We start from the raw sequence: 18,762 nt of genomic DNA, 5'->3' as shown, positions 1-18,762 counted from the left end.
GCTCTCATATAGCCTTTCCATGTGGAGATTCCATAGTTCTCCTCAATTCCACTTTGTTTCTTGACTGATCTTTGATAAGCAGTGAGGGTGACACTAAGAATGTGAGAAAGTCAAGAGACATCACTTGACATCTGGTGCCAAGGGACTTTTGTAAACAGGTTGTCCATTCTAAAGGCGTCATCAACGGTCCGAAAAGGTACTGAAAAGGCTTCAAGTGATGTTAGAAGCAGGCATACAGTCTTCATTCACCACTCCATACCACAATTACAGATAAATTCTCCCAGATTAATGCAAGACACTTGTGGCATTTACATTAAATTAAAAACAATCAAAGTCACATCATATAATCTTCACACTCCAAAATTTCTTAGTTATAAAATACATGCTCTCGAGAAAAATAGGACTCTTTTAAGGCCTTAAATTGAACATATCTGGGCTTTGCACTGTTTTACTTTGACACTTCATGGCACGTGGAGCATTTTATCACCTTTTAAAAAGAAAAATTAGTGATTTCCCCCATTTCACCCCTCTATAAATCAATATTGATGCTTTACTTGAATGATATCAAGGGAACAAGATTATTTTGGAAGGCTACAAAGAATACATGAAAAATGTATGTGACAACAGTGAAAGAGGTTCATGCTCGCACAATAGGGGGGAGATATCCCAGGGAAGAATTTTTCACCATCAGCAAATGAAAACATGAAACTTTTGGAAACCATAACCACTCAAGCAGCAAAATCTTATGAAAAAAATATTTTAACATATGTATATTGCAAGAATATTTTCAAATTATTTTAAAATAATTTTGAAAGCATAAATTCTCTCTCTTTTATTAGGCTTTAAATTTATTTATGACTATCTCAAAATGATTTTAACATAAGTTTTAAATATGCCTAACTCTTGAAGAAGCCATGAATTATTATTATTATAAAACAGTTTTAAAATATGCTGCAAATATTTCAGCCTCCTTTTAATATGATATGCTAGAATTGTTTCAGACACTTTTCGCATAACAAACTGGAACAGTAAACATTATTAAATAGGTGTCATACTTATGGGGAGCCCATGTGACGTGATTTTGGCAATTTTTGGCCCTCCCTCCCCCTTTAGTGAGATATCTTGAGATTTAGCTTGACCACCTCCCCCATCCCTCTAATCTCACATGAGAATGTTCAAAATGCATATTTTTAGGGTAAATACGTTAATCTATGCTTCATTAAGTTGGCTTAATTAAAACCAAACAATTTGTTTAATTACTTGAATTAAAGATTAGTTAAGAATGGTATTTAAGTTTATTAAGATCGCAATTTCACGCTGTTTCTCGCCGAAAAAAAAATTATGTGATACTTGCCAGCAGTGGCGCAGCAAGGATAAATTTAAAGGTTTTAAAGGTTTAGGGGAATAAACCCCCCCTCCCCCCCCGGAGCTCACAGAAATTTTTAAGGTAAATCTATTTTACTTGATTGGATTAATATTACTTATAGAATAGTGCGAGGATTAATAAAATATCCCTCAGAAGGCCGTAAAACTAACCATATAGAACCATTCCTCATTTTAAATTTCTGAAAATCCAATCGAAAACTGCCAAAAAAGACTTTTACATGGATTTCAATACGTACCGCAAAATTCAAACATTTTCAAAGAAGGGATTCAGTTTTAGTGAAAAACTACACCAAAATCATCTGTAATACCAAAATTACAACACAAATGATTAATATAAACAATTTTCTATCACTGCAGGAAGACATAAATTCAGTTAGTTAATACATAAATAGCATTGACAAGGATGTTTTTTTTGCTATAAGAATCAACATAAAAATAATTTTTTATTAGAAAAATAATGATATTTTTGGTATAAAAATCAATGTCAAAAAACATTTTCATTAGAAAATATGACGAAAGGACAAATTCGATCTAGTCCTGGTATTCTAAAAATATGCAAAATATAATTCACTTTCAATCGAATTCCGATTGAACCCATTGTTTTCTCCAGAGCTACAGCTGTTGGTCGTATCAAAATAACTATCTTACTTACTTTAAACTATGTTACCTTTAAAATGTGTGAAAACAATTTTGAAATGATATTTGCATATTATTTTTCTGTGAAATTAAAAGTCATTATTTCCTAAATATCCGTACAAATGTTATCAACAAAATGAAACGACATGGTAATGAACTTCAAAAGAGCAATTCCTAATATGTACATTATTTAACAATCTTAAAAAAGTCATGAATTTAGTCATCTTATGGAATTCCCATTTTAAAATTATTCGGAATGATTTAAAATTCATGGTTTAATATTCTTTTGCTACTTGGGGACACTGGTGATTATAACTAATGGCAAAAAATATTTGAAATATTCTCACTAAATTAATAACTCTACCATAATATGTAATTTTGTACAAAGTTTATCGCAAGTGATGAGGCACATACGGACTTCACACACTTCACACAAGAATCAAAGTGCATCAGTATCACTAATATTCGAAGAAAATCGAAATTCTTGGATTCCTACAACATACATGCAACACAACATTAGGAAATATATTCAACTAAGAGCCACTGTTTTCACAACCTTAATTGTTCAATCAAAGAGGTACATAAATATAAAATAGACAATTTAAATGAAGCCAGGGTCACCCTAACTGTAATCAGTAGAGGACATGACACCATTCCACAACCATGATTCATGCCAGTTGGCACTTACAAGAAAAATAAATTACATAATTCTCATGGGCAAGCCTGAAAAGGAGAAAAATGATGAATTTAACTGATGCATGAGTACCAAATGCTCAAAAATTTATGATCTAATTCATCGTCAGTTTAAGAAAAGAAAAGGGATTTTGTTTTATGATAATATTGGCGGAGAATGCAAATACATACGTATGTTTTCCATGAAGTCACTTGCTAACATTATATGTTTTTATGTCAAAATCATGCAAAATTTTCAATAGGTATAATATTGTATCACAAAATAAAAACATATTCAAATTTTTCCAGGTACATTAAATAACAAAAGAAGTTAAAAAAGGAAAGAGTTCCACAAACTTGAAGCAAATTATATTGAAGTAGAATTAAATAGACAAGCTGGAAATAATAACATAGTACTAAAAAGAAATTTAATCACTTTTTTGCATCTCTCTTAAGGCCACACTTTCATGACAAAAATAAAGATTCAACATACCTAAGAGCCAATTCAAGATCATTATTCATTGACGTCACTAACCACTGACACTCAGCCCTAATCGAAAGGCTATTTCCACCATGTTCTGTGGAGCAGAGTCAAAATAGCAGACATACACTTCTTTGGGCTGAGGGGAAAAAAATAGCCGCCTGCAAAGAAACAAATTTAATTCAGACTGATAATATTAATATGATTATTTAAAGAAGATTATGATGCATTCAGCCAGGAATCTTGAAGCTCTTCAGGTAAGTACACATGCATAAATTCTGATTTCATTTGGAGGCACATAATTTAAAAAGTATAATCAAGATCAAACATGAATAATCTCCAACTGATTTCATGGTTCACTTCCACTGCAGAGATTTTTTTAATAAAACAGTGGTATACTCTAAGAGCAGGATACAAAACAAAAGGAAAATAAAATTATACTTTTGCTGACGTAAAAATTGAACTGAAAGATTCAAGGATCACTGAATCAAACATGGTACAGACTCATGTTAAAAACTCTCACTGACAAGTGCAGTCAGGTTTTTCATGAGCCATTATAATTCAATGATCTACATGTTAGATTCAAGTTATTCAGTCATAAAGCAGTCCTAAAGGTAGTTGAGGCTAGGGCTACTCAACCAGGGCTCCCAAAGCCGCTTACTTGTCCCTCAACCGTACTCCAAATGTAAGGCCTGATAAATTGTTCCCTTACTTCTATACTTAAATCCCATGTTGTGAGTAGAACTTTCTTTTGGTGGAATGGTCTTCAAGTCTCTCGACAACCTCAGTCACCCAGGTGCCAATATGCCAGCCTATCTCGTAACTGAACAGTTTGTCTAGCTTCATATCCGATGTAATACCTGCACCTGGTGTCACGTATGGGAGCCATGTCAACGTGCATAAATTATCTGGCATTCTTTGCCTCTTGGATAATTCGTACTACCACCTGCCCATTTTAAACATGTGTACCTAGATATCATTGGTCTATTACCATCTGCTGGAGACTTCCAGTACTAGGTACCTCACTGCCATTGATTGTTTCTCCCACTGGCCAGATGCTTTCCCTCTGTACTTTCTCATGGCTGAAAATGTTACAGACGGAGGTTGGATATGGCTGGATATGTATCTAGATTTTGTTGCCCAGATCACATAACTACAGAAGCCCATCATTTTGGGTCAAAGCTATTACACCCTTTATCAATGTACAAAAGCATACACCACACTCAATGGTCACCATACCAACCCATAGCAAACAGCAAGGAGGAGGATTAGGACGTCTTTAAAGACTATTGAAAGCAGAAATTATGAGTCAACCCTACTCATTGTGGTAAGAAGCCCTTCCAATTGCACTTTTCAAGACCAAAGCAGCACCTTTGCAGAGAACATTCACCCTTCTGCCGCAGAGATGCTGCACAGCAAACACTTAATGCTCCAAAGGAATTCATCTACAGCCTCCCATCTTCAACCATCCCTAGGAGGTTACTTAATTCATGGATTATCTACAGTAGATTACAGCTTGTATCCGACTTATTCCTCCCTCATGCCATGCTGTTTCTCGGACAATCAAGGACCTCACCATATGCATGCATGTCCTCTTGCGAGACGACACCTTGAATGACATATTATGGCATCCATAAACCCGCCCATATCATGCGCTCAGCTAGGATTTAAGAATTTCACTAAGCACAAATGAAAAATAAATATCCTTGTTTCTATTTTCAGGGTTAAACCAGCCTTAATTTTGGCCAATGCTGTCCATGTGACTCCCAACAGGATGTTAAACAGCCCCTGAAAACACACCATGTGAAGAAGACCGGTGCTCATCTTGATTCCCCCCTCATCACCTGGATGTCGAGGAAGGGAATGAAGCTTTCACGCCTCAGGTTGAGAGCATTTACATGGCCTTTATAAACAAAGACTGACATACAAACAGACATTGGCTACTTGTATTCAGTTCAACAAAAGAATCACATGCTACACACAGTCTTTTAATTCCTGCACCTTCTGCCCACTGACAGTAAACTACCACCTTGTATGCCAGAGGGGATAATTAATTTGACAAAACTGAGTTTATAATGATACATATGATGCATACCCTTCTATACGCCAAGATCCATGGGAAAGTGAGAGGGAGTAATATGTATTACCATGCTTATGTTCATTGCCTCATCAATGGAGCATCTGCTCTTCAATAATGACTTAATGCACTGTTCTTCTGCCCCGATTCAATCTCTTTATAATATTCATCTTCCTCTGTACGTCTTACGTTGGGGTTCTGGATCAAAAAGCTTCCACACACGCTACAATCTCTTTTGGGTTCTTCATCCATGAAAATTTAATATGACAGTGACTGGATTTATTATCGTAAATGCCTTCATGTTAGTTGCAATCGTCAATTAGGACTGCCGTTGCTTTCAACAACCATGGGGCTTATGAATTGCGATAAATTTTTAAACCTCTGAAGTAGCCAGCAGTATTGAATTTTTAGTCTACCACTTTCATTCCATAGTAGGCCAAATACACCGTTTACATGCATTCTGATTGGCAAAAAGATAGTCAAGGAGGTGTACGGAGACAGAAAAAGGGACATGTTGAGCAATGGCAAAAGCAATCAGGATTCCCATCGCTGAAGCCATCCCTCAGTAATGTTGCATCATAAGATCATTTTTCAGCAAGTGCTCAGTTGATTGCTGGAGCTATCCATGAATGGGACGGAAAACATGATTATGTGATTTCTTTTAGGTTGGCTTTTTTTCTGAAAAAGTTTTTTCAAAGGACAAAGAGAATAAGAAATATGAATACATATAATTTAATTGCACAGGTAACTTACAGAGCTTTGTAAGATATCTTAAGTGCTGAATTCTTGAAATTTTCCAAATTTTATGCAGTTTCCCATATTTTCCATGGTCATTTTAATTTCAAGTATTTTCCATACTGATTGATGTCCTGTAGCCTCTTCAATTGACCAAACAACCATTGACAATTGACATCTATTGAGGTGCAAGAACGAATAAAGCGGATAGTTAACCAACACGTGAACTTGCCACAAATATTTTTCAATGAGAAAAGCATTGGTTTTCTCGATTCAGACCGCAAACACGCGCCTTGTGGTTCATTGCGAATATTACCATGATATGTACATGATACATTACAATGCAGCATCAACTTTGGTAATAATGCAGTCTGTTAGATGTATTCAAGATACATTCCTCATCAGAGTATCCATGATACATGGTACGCTATACCATAACTTAAACTTTGGTAGTATAGGCAGTCGTAGACTTCCATACACTGGACTTTTGTAGAATTCAAACTTTCGTAGGTTCCAAATAGATACCTCTTACTTGACTTTTGTATGCTAAATTCAGACTTTCATACGTGTCTTTAAGTAATTTTTTTAAATTCCCGGGATACTCACTGCGCACTCACATCCCAATATTCAACTACAGTAGAACCTCACTTATGAAACTTTCAGCGGAAAACCAAAAAAAGTTTCATAAGTGAGGAAGTTTCATATGTGAGGTTTTTCGGTATTCAGCATGAAATCCTTTCCTATAGGGGCCGGTTTGTTTCCAGGATGCAATTATTCATTTGGAGGCAAGAAATTGAAGCCTAATAATCTTATTTTCACACAAGCAACACCACAGATGATGTGTTACTTTAAGAGAAATATAATTCTACATTCCTGAACAACATTATCCGCGGTTGAACATCTAGCATTTCTGGTACTGATCTGCAAGGCTATCATACTGGAGAGATTTCGGAATGATGACACTAAATGTTCACAGATAAGCCAATTTTTTAAAAAAGTTGACTCATTAAAAGCAGTTTCAGGAAATTCATTTCACCACCTATAGGCAAACCCATGATTGTAGATTACAGAAATGAAATACCTAAGAAAAGTCATCCAAATTAACCCCATAACTAGGGAGCAAAATTTCACTAATGTATCACGAAGGCTTCCCACCCTATGGACCAGGGTTCATGTCATGGCCGAGGCAGAAAGTTTTCAGAGATGGCTGTATCCCTGCTTGAAAGTAGTGTGGACGGAACTTCCAGTGCAACACCATGTCCGGCAGCTGGAACATTAAGCCCTGGTTAAGCCTATTGTTACAACCTGGCTAATTCCAACACAGGGTTTCTATACTCCCTCCCTTACCTCATGTCGAAAATGACCCCAGCTGTCGGTTTCTTCCCTCTAAATACCATGCCATAGATAATATGGAGCACCCGGCAGTGGCATAATTATGGTGGGTCGATGAGGGGATAGATCCCCCTCCAAAGCCGTAGAGAATTGAAAAAAAAAAATTTAAAACAAAAGTCTAGCTTTGATAAACAACAACTGCATCTACTCAAAGTTAAATTTTAGGAGCCAAAATGATGTAAAACATATTTACAGGCATGCTCTTTTTTTAAATTTTCCGGGAATCCCCGATGCCTCGGGGGGGAGGCGCCCCTCAGGTACTACCATCACCCCCAAAGCATATTCCTAGTTGCGCCACTGGTATCCGGGATATTCCGTGACTAATTGTAAGACTTTTCCGGTGCTTAGATCACTTTTTTTAAGTGAGCATTTGAAATAACCGCACAACTGCCGTCAGTGATGATTGAACAAAAATATATTAAGAGCTCGAAAAAATCTCCCCTCTCAAAAATGTTTACGCACTAAAAAAGAATTTTTCCGTGAAATTTTAGCAATAGTAGATTGAATCTACCGGGTATAGCTTCTCTGTCGGCATTCTTACGCGAATTCAGCACTGGGAACTTCGACTCACAAGCCGTGTGACTCATCTTCACGTAATATTTTGCTTCCCCATATCTGATCACAACACCAGACTGTTTTTGTACTTCGGTATAATGGTTATAAGTCATTCCAGAGTCAAAAGGAACTGCCTTATCTTTCGCGTTTTGAATTTGACTTTAATGATTACGTTACGACTGACGACGCGAGTTATTCTCAGAGGACATTCGTACTAACTCTCGTTCAGTTAAAAAATAAACGCTTGCCAGCAGGCAGACTCAAGCTAATAGCTACTCAAGGTCCAACTTTGTTTGATTTAAACCCACTGAGATACAAGTTAGGTCAATTTTGATCGGCGCGCCGCGTAAGCAACTTTCCCCCGGCTCAATTCGTCCCGCGGATGCGGGATTAGCCCGCGGAATGAGACCATGCATGCTGTTTTTACCATCGTGTTGAATCACCATCGACTTACATCTATACTGCAAATACGATAATCTCTTTTGGATGACCTTGGAAGCCAAATTTTTGGTACGGGAGGATTTTTAACGGCTCATTTAGGTGTTATTTCGCTGGGGCGATGGAAAACATAACCTTGGAAAATTCTAGACAATCTTCCGTTAGAGATAGATATTCCGAATTAACGATCATCTACTGCAGTTAAAATTAATATCTAATAAACAGCATCGCTCATTATTAAAACTTAGTATTCTTCATTGACATATCTATGTGATGAGCACATACTACCCCTGCTCCTGTGACTAAAATCGGCGCGCGTACCGCAATCTTCTCGTAGAGCAGTTATCTGAAAAGTCGTATAAGTGAGGTATTTTATCTCATTGGACTGGGAAAATACGTTTCGTAACAGAGTTTGTCGTATAAGTGAAAAGTTTCATAACTGAGGTTGGAAATACATGGGTTCATATGGGGTTATTCACCGGACCAAAAAAAATCGGCGTATAAGTGAGGTCATCGCATAACTGAGGGTCGTATAACCGAGGTTCTACTGTATTTCATATAGCAGTATATGCGGACTGTACGAACGTATACGATCAAGGGCAGGGTTGACTTTAATCGAAGTGATTTTTTTGAGAGTGACACCACCTGATGTAAGCTCCTTTATCAAGAGGAGAAGAAAGCTGTAGTTCAGCCTTCATCGGAGAGAGTTTTCAAAAAAGTTGACTAGATTCATGTACGACAACATTACACCTTCAGCAATGATTTTGCATGAAATGTAATCCGAATTATGCATGCCTTTTTTGAGTAACATGCGAAAGATACGAGACCACGTTCTGGATATGTCTATTTTTAGTGGATGTTATGAGTGGAATGTCAACTTAAACACCAAGAGGAAGTTTCACTCAACACCCAACAAAATTCTTGTTTTTTTAACTTTTACTTACGTTTTCTGCATATTTTCAAATGAAATTATGTAATTTGAGGAATGTTATTATTAATAATTAGTTTATGAAAATGAAATCTGTGGAAAAATACGGTTTTAGTAAGTATATTTCACTCTTTTGGAGCACAACCCCTAATTAGTTGGAACTCAATGGTTCAACTTTTGTACACATTTTCAGGAACACATTGTGTATGAAAGTCGGGGACTGCCTGTAGTGCATTATGTTAAGATACCTTCCTCATCTGAGCAACAGAGCTTATTGACTGGAACAGAAATTTCAAAAATTAATTTCATTAGATAGAGTTAATGCCATACTTACCCAACCACCCAATACGCAGGAGAATTAGAAGATTTCTTAAGGCTGTCAGACTGGGAAGGCACATTAGGACATTCAAAAAGAACTCCATGCTCCTTAACAGCTACCAAGGATTTATTGATCCATGATGCTGAAGCATCAGGACCCTTGACGTCCTAAAAATTAATACAGATAAATATACTGACGGATGTAATGTATACTAATGGGAGGATGTACATAGCACACAATTTATGCATTGTTTCCATGTTACCCATTCAATGATAGTTTTAGATACTGTTAACCAACTTTAGAATTGCAATAATATCCCTAAATATAAAGACCACCAATATTGTGCACTTCATTTTTTTTAATTGATAAAGCAAACCAGGCAAAGAAGGTACGATCTCAAGATTTGAACTAGTAAATAACGTACAACTATAGAATAAATTTATTATCAGATAGACTTTATCACCAAGATGAGTTAAAAATACCAAGGATGAAGGTATTAATGATAAAATTGGATGTGATGATGTTGAAATAGTATATATTAAAAAAAAATGAATTCTTGAAAATACCTTAAAGGCAATGGAATGTTGAAGGAGATTGTGGATGTGCAGACAGCTGCGACGAAAATTTTCAATCACATGCTGCATAGAGGATGAGCAGTCATTGGCTGGAAAGTTTGGTGGGCATACAAATACTCCTTGAGATTCATCCACACTGAGGTAGAAAAGTAAAACATTCTTCTCCCCAGATGTCAACCTACAAAAAAGAAGATTATCAACCACTTCACTCCAATGCAATGATGGTTTAATAACAGGCAATTATTTAAGGAGTTTAAATCTAAAAAAAATAGAAACTTTATAATTTTTCACGCTTGGTGTTCAGTAAATCATGCTATGCATAGCATAAGTGAAAGAATGGAATTTAGGGGCCATTTCTGAAAAAGAATATTCTTCCAGCAAAAAAAGACTCGAAGAAGAAAATTTGGATTGCAGGCAAAATAATTTTAGGAGTCTTTGGCATGTAAAAAACTTGAACAAATAAATTATGAATAAGAAATAAAAATTCTAAGAAAATGGTATGTACCTGCACATGCAGAGGCAAATGTAACCCTGCAGCCATTGGTTGATAAAGACAGAAAAAATAGTGGGAATGAAGCCACAACCAGTTAAGAGCCTCAACTTCTGCTAAAGCCAAACATGGCAGTATGAGTAATACATATTTTGAACACTACCTCGTGAATAATTAAGTAAGTATTAATAGATTACTACCAGAATAATGCCAAGTAAAAGTACGTTTAAGTACCACAATTGGATAACAAGAACACCTAGAAAGGGCCACCACATATATGCTGACTTTTAAAAACTCACTTGATGGGATTCAAATTTGTAACACCATTTAACATGGTATTCTTCAAATCATCCAGATCAAATGATTGCCTGCTCCTGCTATGGCCCTGTGTTGATAAGAAAGAATTACATAAGTCATTACATGTTATGATGAAATTGTGATTATGTACTTATCTAATATGCATCAACTCGTGTGATGTCGAAAAATATTTACTTTAAATTTTACTCCATGTATTCATAAAAGATAAACAAGAATTTTTTCCACATGACTTATTTTATCTATTGATGCAGAGAATGATATTTATTTTAACCCTCATGAATTACATCTGCCTGGAAGAGAAAGGTTTAAAAAAAACTAACTTTCTACAAAATGATTAGAAATGCATAATAACCCTATAAAGTTCCCAATCTGAACACCCTGAGCTGTCATCATCATCTTCACAATCTGACACAGATGACCTCGAAGAAATGGACACCCCAAGGGGTGATGGTGGAGTTGGGAACACCGAGAGGGGTGCTGCTCCGAGGGATGAAGTGGAAGAACTCTGGCGCATGGTTCCGGTACACTCTCTCTGAGCCCTCCTTCCAACTACTCCACTTGAAGGTAACCCTCCAACTGATGATGAATCATCACTGCCGAATCCATAAGTGATTGAACCTTCCCTACCATTGCCCCCTGCACTCGTACCACCAATGCTGACTGAGTCCTCCGAAGCTGTAGTGTCACCACCAACACCACAAGAATTCACTGTGCCTAATAAGAGTACAAAAATTTTAACTATATGTATTAGGTCTCATACAATGAATGTGTACACAAATAAATTACAATTATTATGTCAATTAACCTCTACAGCAGAAAGGCAAATATTCTCCTTAGTTCTCATTTACTTCCAGCTGAAAACCTCATTTGACAGGGAAAACTTAGGAATAAAATTTAAGCACTAAATATTTCAATGCTTAGCATCATCAAAAGGTCTGAAATAACACTGGGCCAAGGAAATTTTAACTTTGTATTTAAGTGAAGAAATTGTAAAAAAAAAATGCTAAGGGAGGACTCAAAATTTTCAAGAAAATAGTATGTATGCTCTTTTAAATATTCAATTCCTGAGCATATAAAAAATCACTTTAATCATGATTTGATTTAAAAACAAAAAAAGAGTGAAATTGAAAAAATGGGCTTGCTTTCAAATTTTTGCTAGGCGTTACAGCAACACTGAAAATTATAGATCAATATGACCTATTAACGATTAAAATGGTTACTTTTATAGAATACATAAACTACTGAAAAATGTAGAATTTCATCACGAATATTATTTTAAAAAACATGAAGTGTTAACTTAACATTCAATCACCGGCTTTTTACAAATATCCACTTTTACAATATGCGTCACTCAAAAATTCAAGTTACCTTCATACAGCTATCTATCACAGAACAAAAATTTAATATAGCATAATTTGCAAATTCTCACCACACTTTCATCTAAGAAAAACTCTGGATGTGTTATGTTTCGCTCATTCTCAAAGTATGCACACATATAATTTTGGTTCTCAATTTAACACAAATTGCAAAGGTAAATTGGATACAGTTCAAGGATTAATTTAAAAACATGGTACCTACCTTGAGGCATAAGGAGTCCAGGACTGTCTCTTCTCTTCAGAATGGACGTAACTTCCATTCTTCGGTGAGGTGAATGAGGTGAAGTACCCGAGTTACCTGAAAATGCACAAGAATTAAATCACAGAGTCCCCATTTAATTTTGCCCAACTTTTACAAACTTTATTCCTTTAGCGTTGTCATTACTTCAGCAAAACATCATTCATATTACACACATGCAAAAATAAATTTCTACATACAAGCATATGTAAGTAAATGTCTAATACTACACCACAGTACAAGTTGGTTAAATACAAAATATTCCATACAGATAAAAAAGGTAAAAAATTCCGTCAAAGAGTGAAAAATGCAACTGAGTACACCCATGTCTCGTATAGCGCAATTTCGATTAGCGCAATTTCGATATAGCGCAAATTCGTTCCTCGGGGAAACATTGCAACGCAGTGTAGCCTAATCAAAAATCTTAAACGCTCTCGTGATAAAACGTGAACTTGCGCTAAGTACACACGAAATTTCTATCAATATACGCATATTAATATTATTTCTTGCCTCAAATCTTCTTTTTTGTTTATATATTAATCGAAATTCATTGCTGCGCAATTGCCAAAAGTATTACTCGTCATTGGGTCTAGATAGCCGGCCTACCGAAGATTTATCTCGCCTCCTTAACAGAATGATAATAAATAATTTAGATCGTTAATTAAGCGTGGGGCTAGTGGAAATGAGTTTTTTTTTCAGCAATACGGTTTGAGACGTATTTTTGCCGTCGTAGGTTACCGGGCGATTGACTTCCAGGTAGAGAGTCTACGCTGAAGCCTTCAAGGTCATCGGTATTCACGGGGGAGAAATGAAGCGGTGACCGAGTTGCGCATGAATAGCATCAACACATAAAAGGGTCCGCTATAGAGTCTTAAACACAATGGCTTCGTTCCCTCCCCGCAGTCATAGCCCTTCTGCGTCTCAGGAATACAGTTCAGCAGAAGAAGGTGATTTAGATAGAGCCATACAGAGTAAAAACCAAGAGAATATGGCAAAAATAGGAATGCGTGTAGAAAAATCAAGAATTTATCAAGAAAAACCATTAACCTAGAAGAGGACTTGAGAGAGGTCAATTGCTTTGAAAATGGAGAGCGTCAAAGCGATATTACGCGGAAGTTTAAACTCACGATGCCTTATTCTGAATAAAGACGAAGCTAAAATATCAGTGACCTCAGCCGCACCAACTTCAACCAAGCGGTCTACACATACGGAAAGTTCATGGTGAATCAGTACTAAAAGACGAGAGTGGTAATCGCTCCGAGACATTAAGTGAAAGCTCCGGTTGGTTCCAGAATTTAAACGGCAAGCAGGTATTTTCAGTGCGGCGATATCAGGTGAATCTGCAAGTGTTGATAGCGCAGCCACCACAACATTTTCTGATGAACTCCAAGCTGTTATTGAAAGTGGCTCCTTTCCCCCTCAACTAGTTTTTAGTGTTGATGAGACGATATTCTTTTGGAAAAGAATGCATTCTCGTTCATTCATTTTCAGGGAAGGAAAACCTGGGTCAGGTTTCAAGGCATTTAAAGACTGTTTCACGTAGCTGCTAATGACTCGGAGGACTTCAAATTAAAATGATTTATCATTCATAAACTCCGCTAGCTATGAAATGGCATTTAAAGTAGTATTTTCCTGTCATTTCGATGAGCGACAAAAGGGCCTGGGTGACACGTAGTTGTTTTTAGACTAGTTTGAAAAATTATCAACTGCCGGCAACGCATTACGAACCCCTGAGATAGCAGATGTTAGCCCACCCGCACGACAGGATGGAATTTCGAAAGCACGTAAGAATTTTTTTTAACGTGAATAAAAGTCTTTGAATGCGTGAATACTATCTTTAAAGATGTTTTAAACTATAAATATTTATAGAAATAATGTTTTCTAAGGCTTTTTATGGGAATATAGATGTTTTAGAGGAAATTCAATACCCAAGACCTATGCTACCAGGAACGCATCCCTATCTTCCCTATGTTAAAACGCTCTCGTATAACGCAAATTCGTATAGCGCAAAGACCCCAAGGAACGCATCCCTTGCGCTATACGAGACATGGGTGTATTAGTCAATAAAATTTTAAAATTTAGTTGATAGCCATGGATGTCCACTCCATAATCATTAACCATGACACTGAGCACGAATTTTTAATTGCTGATCAAACTCTTTCTTTCCACTGAATTTTGGAAATGATTGGGGTGATAGCTTTTAAGAACCATGAAAATGATCGTACCTGAGCCTAGGTAGCCACATACATATTTAATATAAGGCCACTCATATGGTATCACAAAAACCAGTATGGGTTCAAAATCAGCTAAATTCTTCCAGATCCTATCACTACCACTATCGTTAATGATCAAGTTAGGTAGCTTTATTTTGGTTATTATTAGAGTTAGCTGTGGTTAGAAATATCCAAGAAAGGGATTCAAAACATTATCTTGGGGAAAAAAGGAACTGCATTTGCATTTACATTTACAGTTTGGATCAAATTTATAGTTTATACTGTTTTCTGTAAGATTTCATGCTCTGATTTAAGTTATTTTGCATTGAATTAAGAATGAATAAATTAAGTTAAACAAGGACCTACTATTAGTATCATAATGATAAATATGGTCAATACATAATAGAGAACATGGATGTTCTTAAAACAGAAAGGAGCCGAAAAACTGTAGCTTTGCAGAATGAACTTATACATTTCGTTACAATTAGTCATAGAATTTTGTTTCATCAAAACCGATAAATAGCTACTCTCTACTGCTTTGTTTTAATTACAATGATATAGTACTAAAAACAATTTACACTCACCGGAATTGCATGATTTGGGAGATGTGGGCTCTGATGACCTACGGAAGCTCAGGAAAGATGCATCGCTCTTGTTTTTACTTCTCCCTCTGAATCCTTTCCTCACAGAAAGATTCCTCATGAGTGACTCAAGGCTATCAACTCTAGGCAAACCACCAGATGTCAGCCTATTCCACACAAAATACAAAGGAACAGAACCAAGTTAGACATATATTCATTTTATAGTATATCAGTATATGCACATTCTATACACACATCAAACAATTAGCCTCACAAAGAAATCCCCCAATAGAACATTGATGTTGAATCCATGTAATTGTCGTCAATTGACATTGATCAACTAAATAACCACATTATATGTATGTTGACAGTATGTTGACCAGTCGATGCTGGTTCTTTATGAAGAAACCTTGCAACTGTAATGTGGGTACTTTGGCATTGAAAATTAAACATTAAATCTCCTTAGAATTGACGTGTACCAATCATTGTGATTCTACCCACCTGCATGAGGCAACTTTCATTTCTTTTCCAGGTGACTCAATACACCATGAATTGACTGCTGAGCAAAGTGGTACAAATATGTGTATTTAAGGCAAATCTCAAAATACACTAACCATTTGCTTACAACAGGAATTACAAGCCTGTGTCATAGGGTTTGTGGTTCTCTGCTGGACTTTGTTAATTATCATTCTGAGATAGCAACTGATCGCTGCCTTGGCATAGATTCAGTCTTCATTTACAGCTAAAATAGCTAAAAATTCAAAATAAATGATAAAACTTGGTTTGAATCGAATAAAAGTTTGCCCTCCAAATGTCAATAGTGCCAATAACTATTTAGCCAGTTATAATTTTTTGATGGCAGGACACAATAAGCCTTGTAACTTAGGTAGCTGTATTCACAGGTAAGTTTGAAAGTGCCTTTAGTCAAAGTTATATATTCACCTCATTTGATTCTCTACCACAGCAATAGGGTAGTTTCCTTCATCAAAGAAAACAAAAGGCATTGATGGCGATTCGTTACCCACCATTAGTGTATTCATAATACACAAATTATTTGGTTTTTGAAATACCGGTTTAGACGAATGGCAAGGGTCAAATTTTATCCTCATTTGAAAAAGGCCAGATTGGCGCCCATGCGATTCCACTCCACGTGACGTCACAGGGACCTAGTTTCTACACGAGAGGATAGGAGTTATGCATCGTCAGAGGCTACCAATGCATGCATGAGGCACAGAGCTCAGGGAAACATGTCTTAATAATCACCTATTAAAACTGGCTAAGGTCGGAAAGTTTTCTTCGCTTGATAAGGTATTAATAAACCTTTTTTAAGCCATGCGCTACCAGACAGGAAGGTACTCAGCTACCCGTTAGCATCCTGCGTCCTATCAGCGCTCAGAGCCTCGATCAAGGTCACCTACCAGGCGGGAGGGGGAACCAGAAATGCGTCGTACGGACTTTTTCCCTTCATTCCTACTTACGCGTCGCGTTTTCGCGCGCTTGAAATTTTTCACTTTTCATTTGATCGCGAAAAATAGATATCGTCATTTAAAAATCTAAAAGCGTGAAATACGTACTCCAGGAGTAATAATCTTTCGATTTAGGCAATAAAAAAATAATAGGAAACCACCCTATTATGTTTTTTATATCATTTTCCAACGTCAATACTATCCACATAGTTAAAATTACTCTATGCCAAATATCTCAGATTCAATTAACACAATACTTACATGACATGCTATGAATGGTAAGGGTGAATCTTGTGAATATCATGTGAGATGTCTTGTGCCTATGTATTTAGGCAGGATAAATATTTGGTGTATAATGATATAAATCATATACAGTGAAACCTCGATTTTACATTCCCCCATTTTACGTTTTCCCTGATTTTGCACACTTTTTATCAGGTCCCAAACAATACCACCTTTAAGCAATGATACTCTATTTTACAATTTCCTCAATTTTGCACTTTATGTAAGTGGTCCATTCAAAAGTGTAAAATAGAGGTTTCACTGTATTTTTCCTTTTAATATTTTACAAAAACTTATTACCTATGTTATGCCCAAATATCAAATAAATTCAGGACTTTTTTTTAACTTAACTTAATTAAACTTAATAAAAAATGTTTAAGGGCTGCATTTTTCAATCAAAAACACATCGATGTTTGGTAGATACAACACTGTTGCACATCAACATTGATGACTGACATTAAATCGAGGACCATTGTTACATTACTTCCATGTAGCATCAATGTAGCATTGATTTGAAATCTATGTGGATTCTACGTTGATGTTCCACTAGGGTCATCCAGCTGGTAACTCAAATTTTAATCAATGAAAGAAAAAACTTTTTCCACTAAATAAGCTTTAACTAATACTTAGGTCTCACAAGCAATTGAAACTTACCAGCTATCACACACTGCTGGAATACCAATTTCATGAATGTGATTGAGGGTTGTTTTTGCATGATCAACATAATCAGGCTCCGGTGGAACACTCCCTTCTTCACTGAAAGTTAAACAATAAATTACATGATGTAAGAACTACCATCTAACTGCCAACTCCTTGGACCAACATCCCTAAAATGTGATGGATGACACCACCATTGAGATAATGGCTGTAATGGGCAAATTAATTCAACAGGGACCTTGAATTACCTTGGAGTCACATGTATTATCATACACAAGGAAACCACAAGAAACTAATTCTCATTACAATTAACAAATTTTAATTATATATACCACAAATTCTTAACATAGAAAATATCAGTTATTGGAGCCAGCAGATATTTGAAGCAGCCACTTATTTTAGACAACTTTCAATGGACAAAGGCTCCTGAATTGTCTTCCATCAACTAGGATGGAGAGGTGCTAATGTGGGCATAAGTGATACATACATACTTACACGCACCTTGGCATAAAAAGATTTTAAAATACCTACAAACTGATTTTGTAATTATAGTTCTGTATTTGATGAAATCCTCCAATCTCAATCCTTTTTGGAAAATTGTTTTTGTGTGTAAGGAGAAACAAAGGTTTTTGTTTGCATTACACAACCTATTACTATTTTTGCTGAACATCTTCATAACATATGTTATGAAAATTGTTTCGTAATTATCCATTATCCTCCGTAAATACTTAATGTATACTGACCCGTGACGCTTTGAATAAATGGGGCAGCCACCTACATACCTATTTAGGACAAAAGTTCCCTTTTCCCAATAAGGTCATTCATTCAAACATGAAACTGTATATCAGTAAAAGAAAATGGAAGATGGAAGGGAAAGATAAGTTATGGCTAAAAAGTCTTCCCCATTCAGTCATTCCCTAATAAGTTCGAAACAGGAAAACACGAAA

The 18,762-nt window shown here is 36.1% G+C and overlaps 1 protein-coding gene across 1 annotated transcript in view; it reads right to left on the bottom strand.

The window, feature by feature from the left end:
• Window positions 1-1,508: 1,508 nt before the first annotated feature.
• LOC124153628 (protein inturned) overlaps window positions 1,509-18,762 on the bottom strand; it is a 40,906-nt gene continuing 23,652 nt past the window's right edge. Inside the window, exons 14-22 of the mRNA XM_046526920.1 lie at window positions 17,813-17,914; window positions 15,414-15,577; window positions 12,581-12,676; window positions 11,355-11,716; window positions 10,984-11,069; window positions 10,186-10,372; window positions 9,635-9,786; window positions 3,188-3,336; window positions 1,509-2,745 (exon numbers count right to left, since the gene is read on the bottom strand). Of these exons, the coding sequence (XP_046382876.1) occupies window positions 3,225-3,336; window positions 9,635-9,786; window positions 10,186-10,372; window positions 10,984-11,069; window positions 11,355-11,716; window positions 12,581-12,676; window positions 15,414-15,577; window positions 17,813-17,914 (1,261 nt within the window). The 3' untranslated portion in view covers window positions 1,509-2,745; window positions 3,188-3,224. The remainder of the gene's footprint in view (window positions 2,746-3,187; window positions 3,337-9,634; window positions 9,787-10,185; window positions 10,373-10,983; window positions 11,070-11,354; window positions 11,717-12,580; window positions 12,677-15,413; window positions 15,578-17,812; window positions 17,915-18,762) is intronic.

This window comes from Ischnura elegans, chromosome 2 (genome assembly GCF_921293095.1).
Source record: "Ischnura elegans chromosome 2, ioIscEleg1.1, whole genome shotgun sequence".
Taxonomy (NCBI): Eukaryota; Metazoa; Arthropoda; class Insecta; order Odonata; family Coenagrionidae; genus Ischnura; species Ischnura elegans.
The sequence above is the reverse complement of the archived record's forward strand: the minus strand, read 5'-3'. Positions and strand labels throughout refer to the sequence as shown.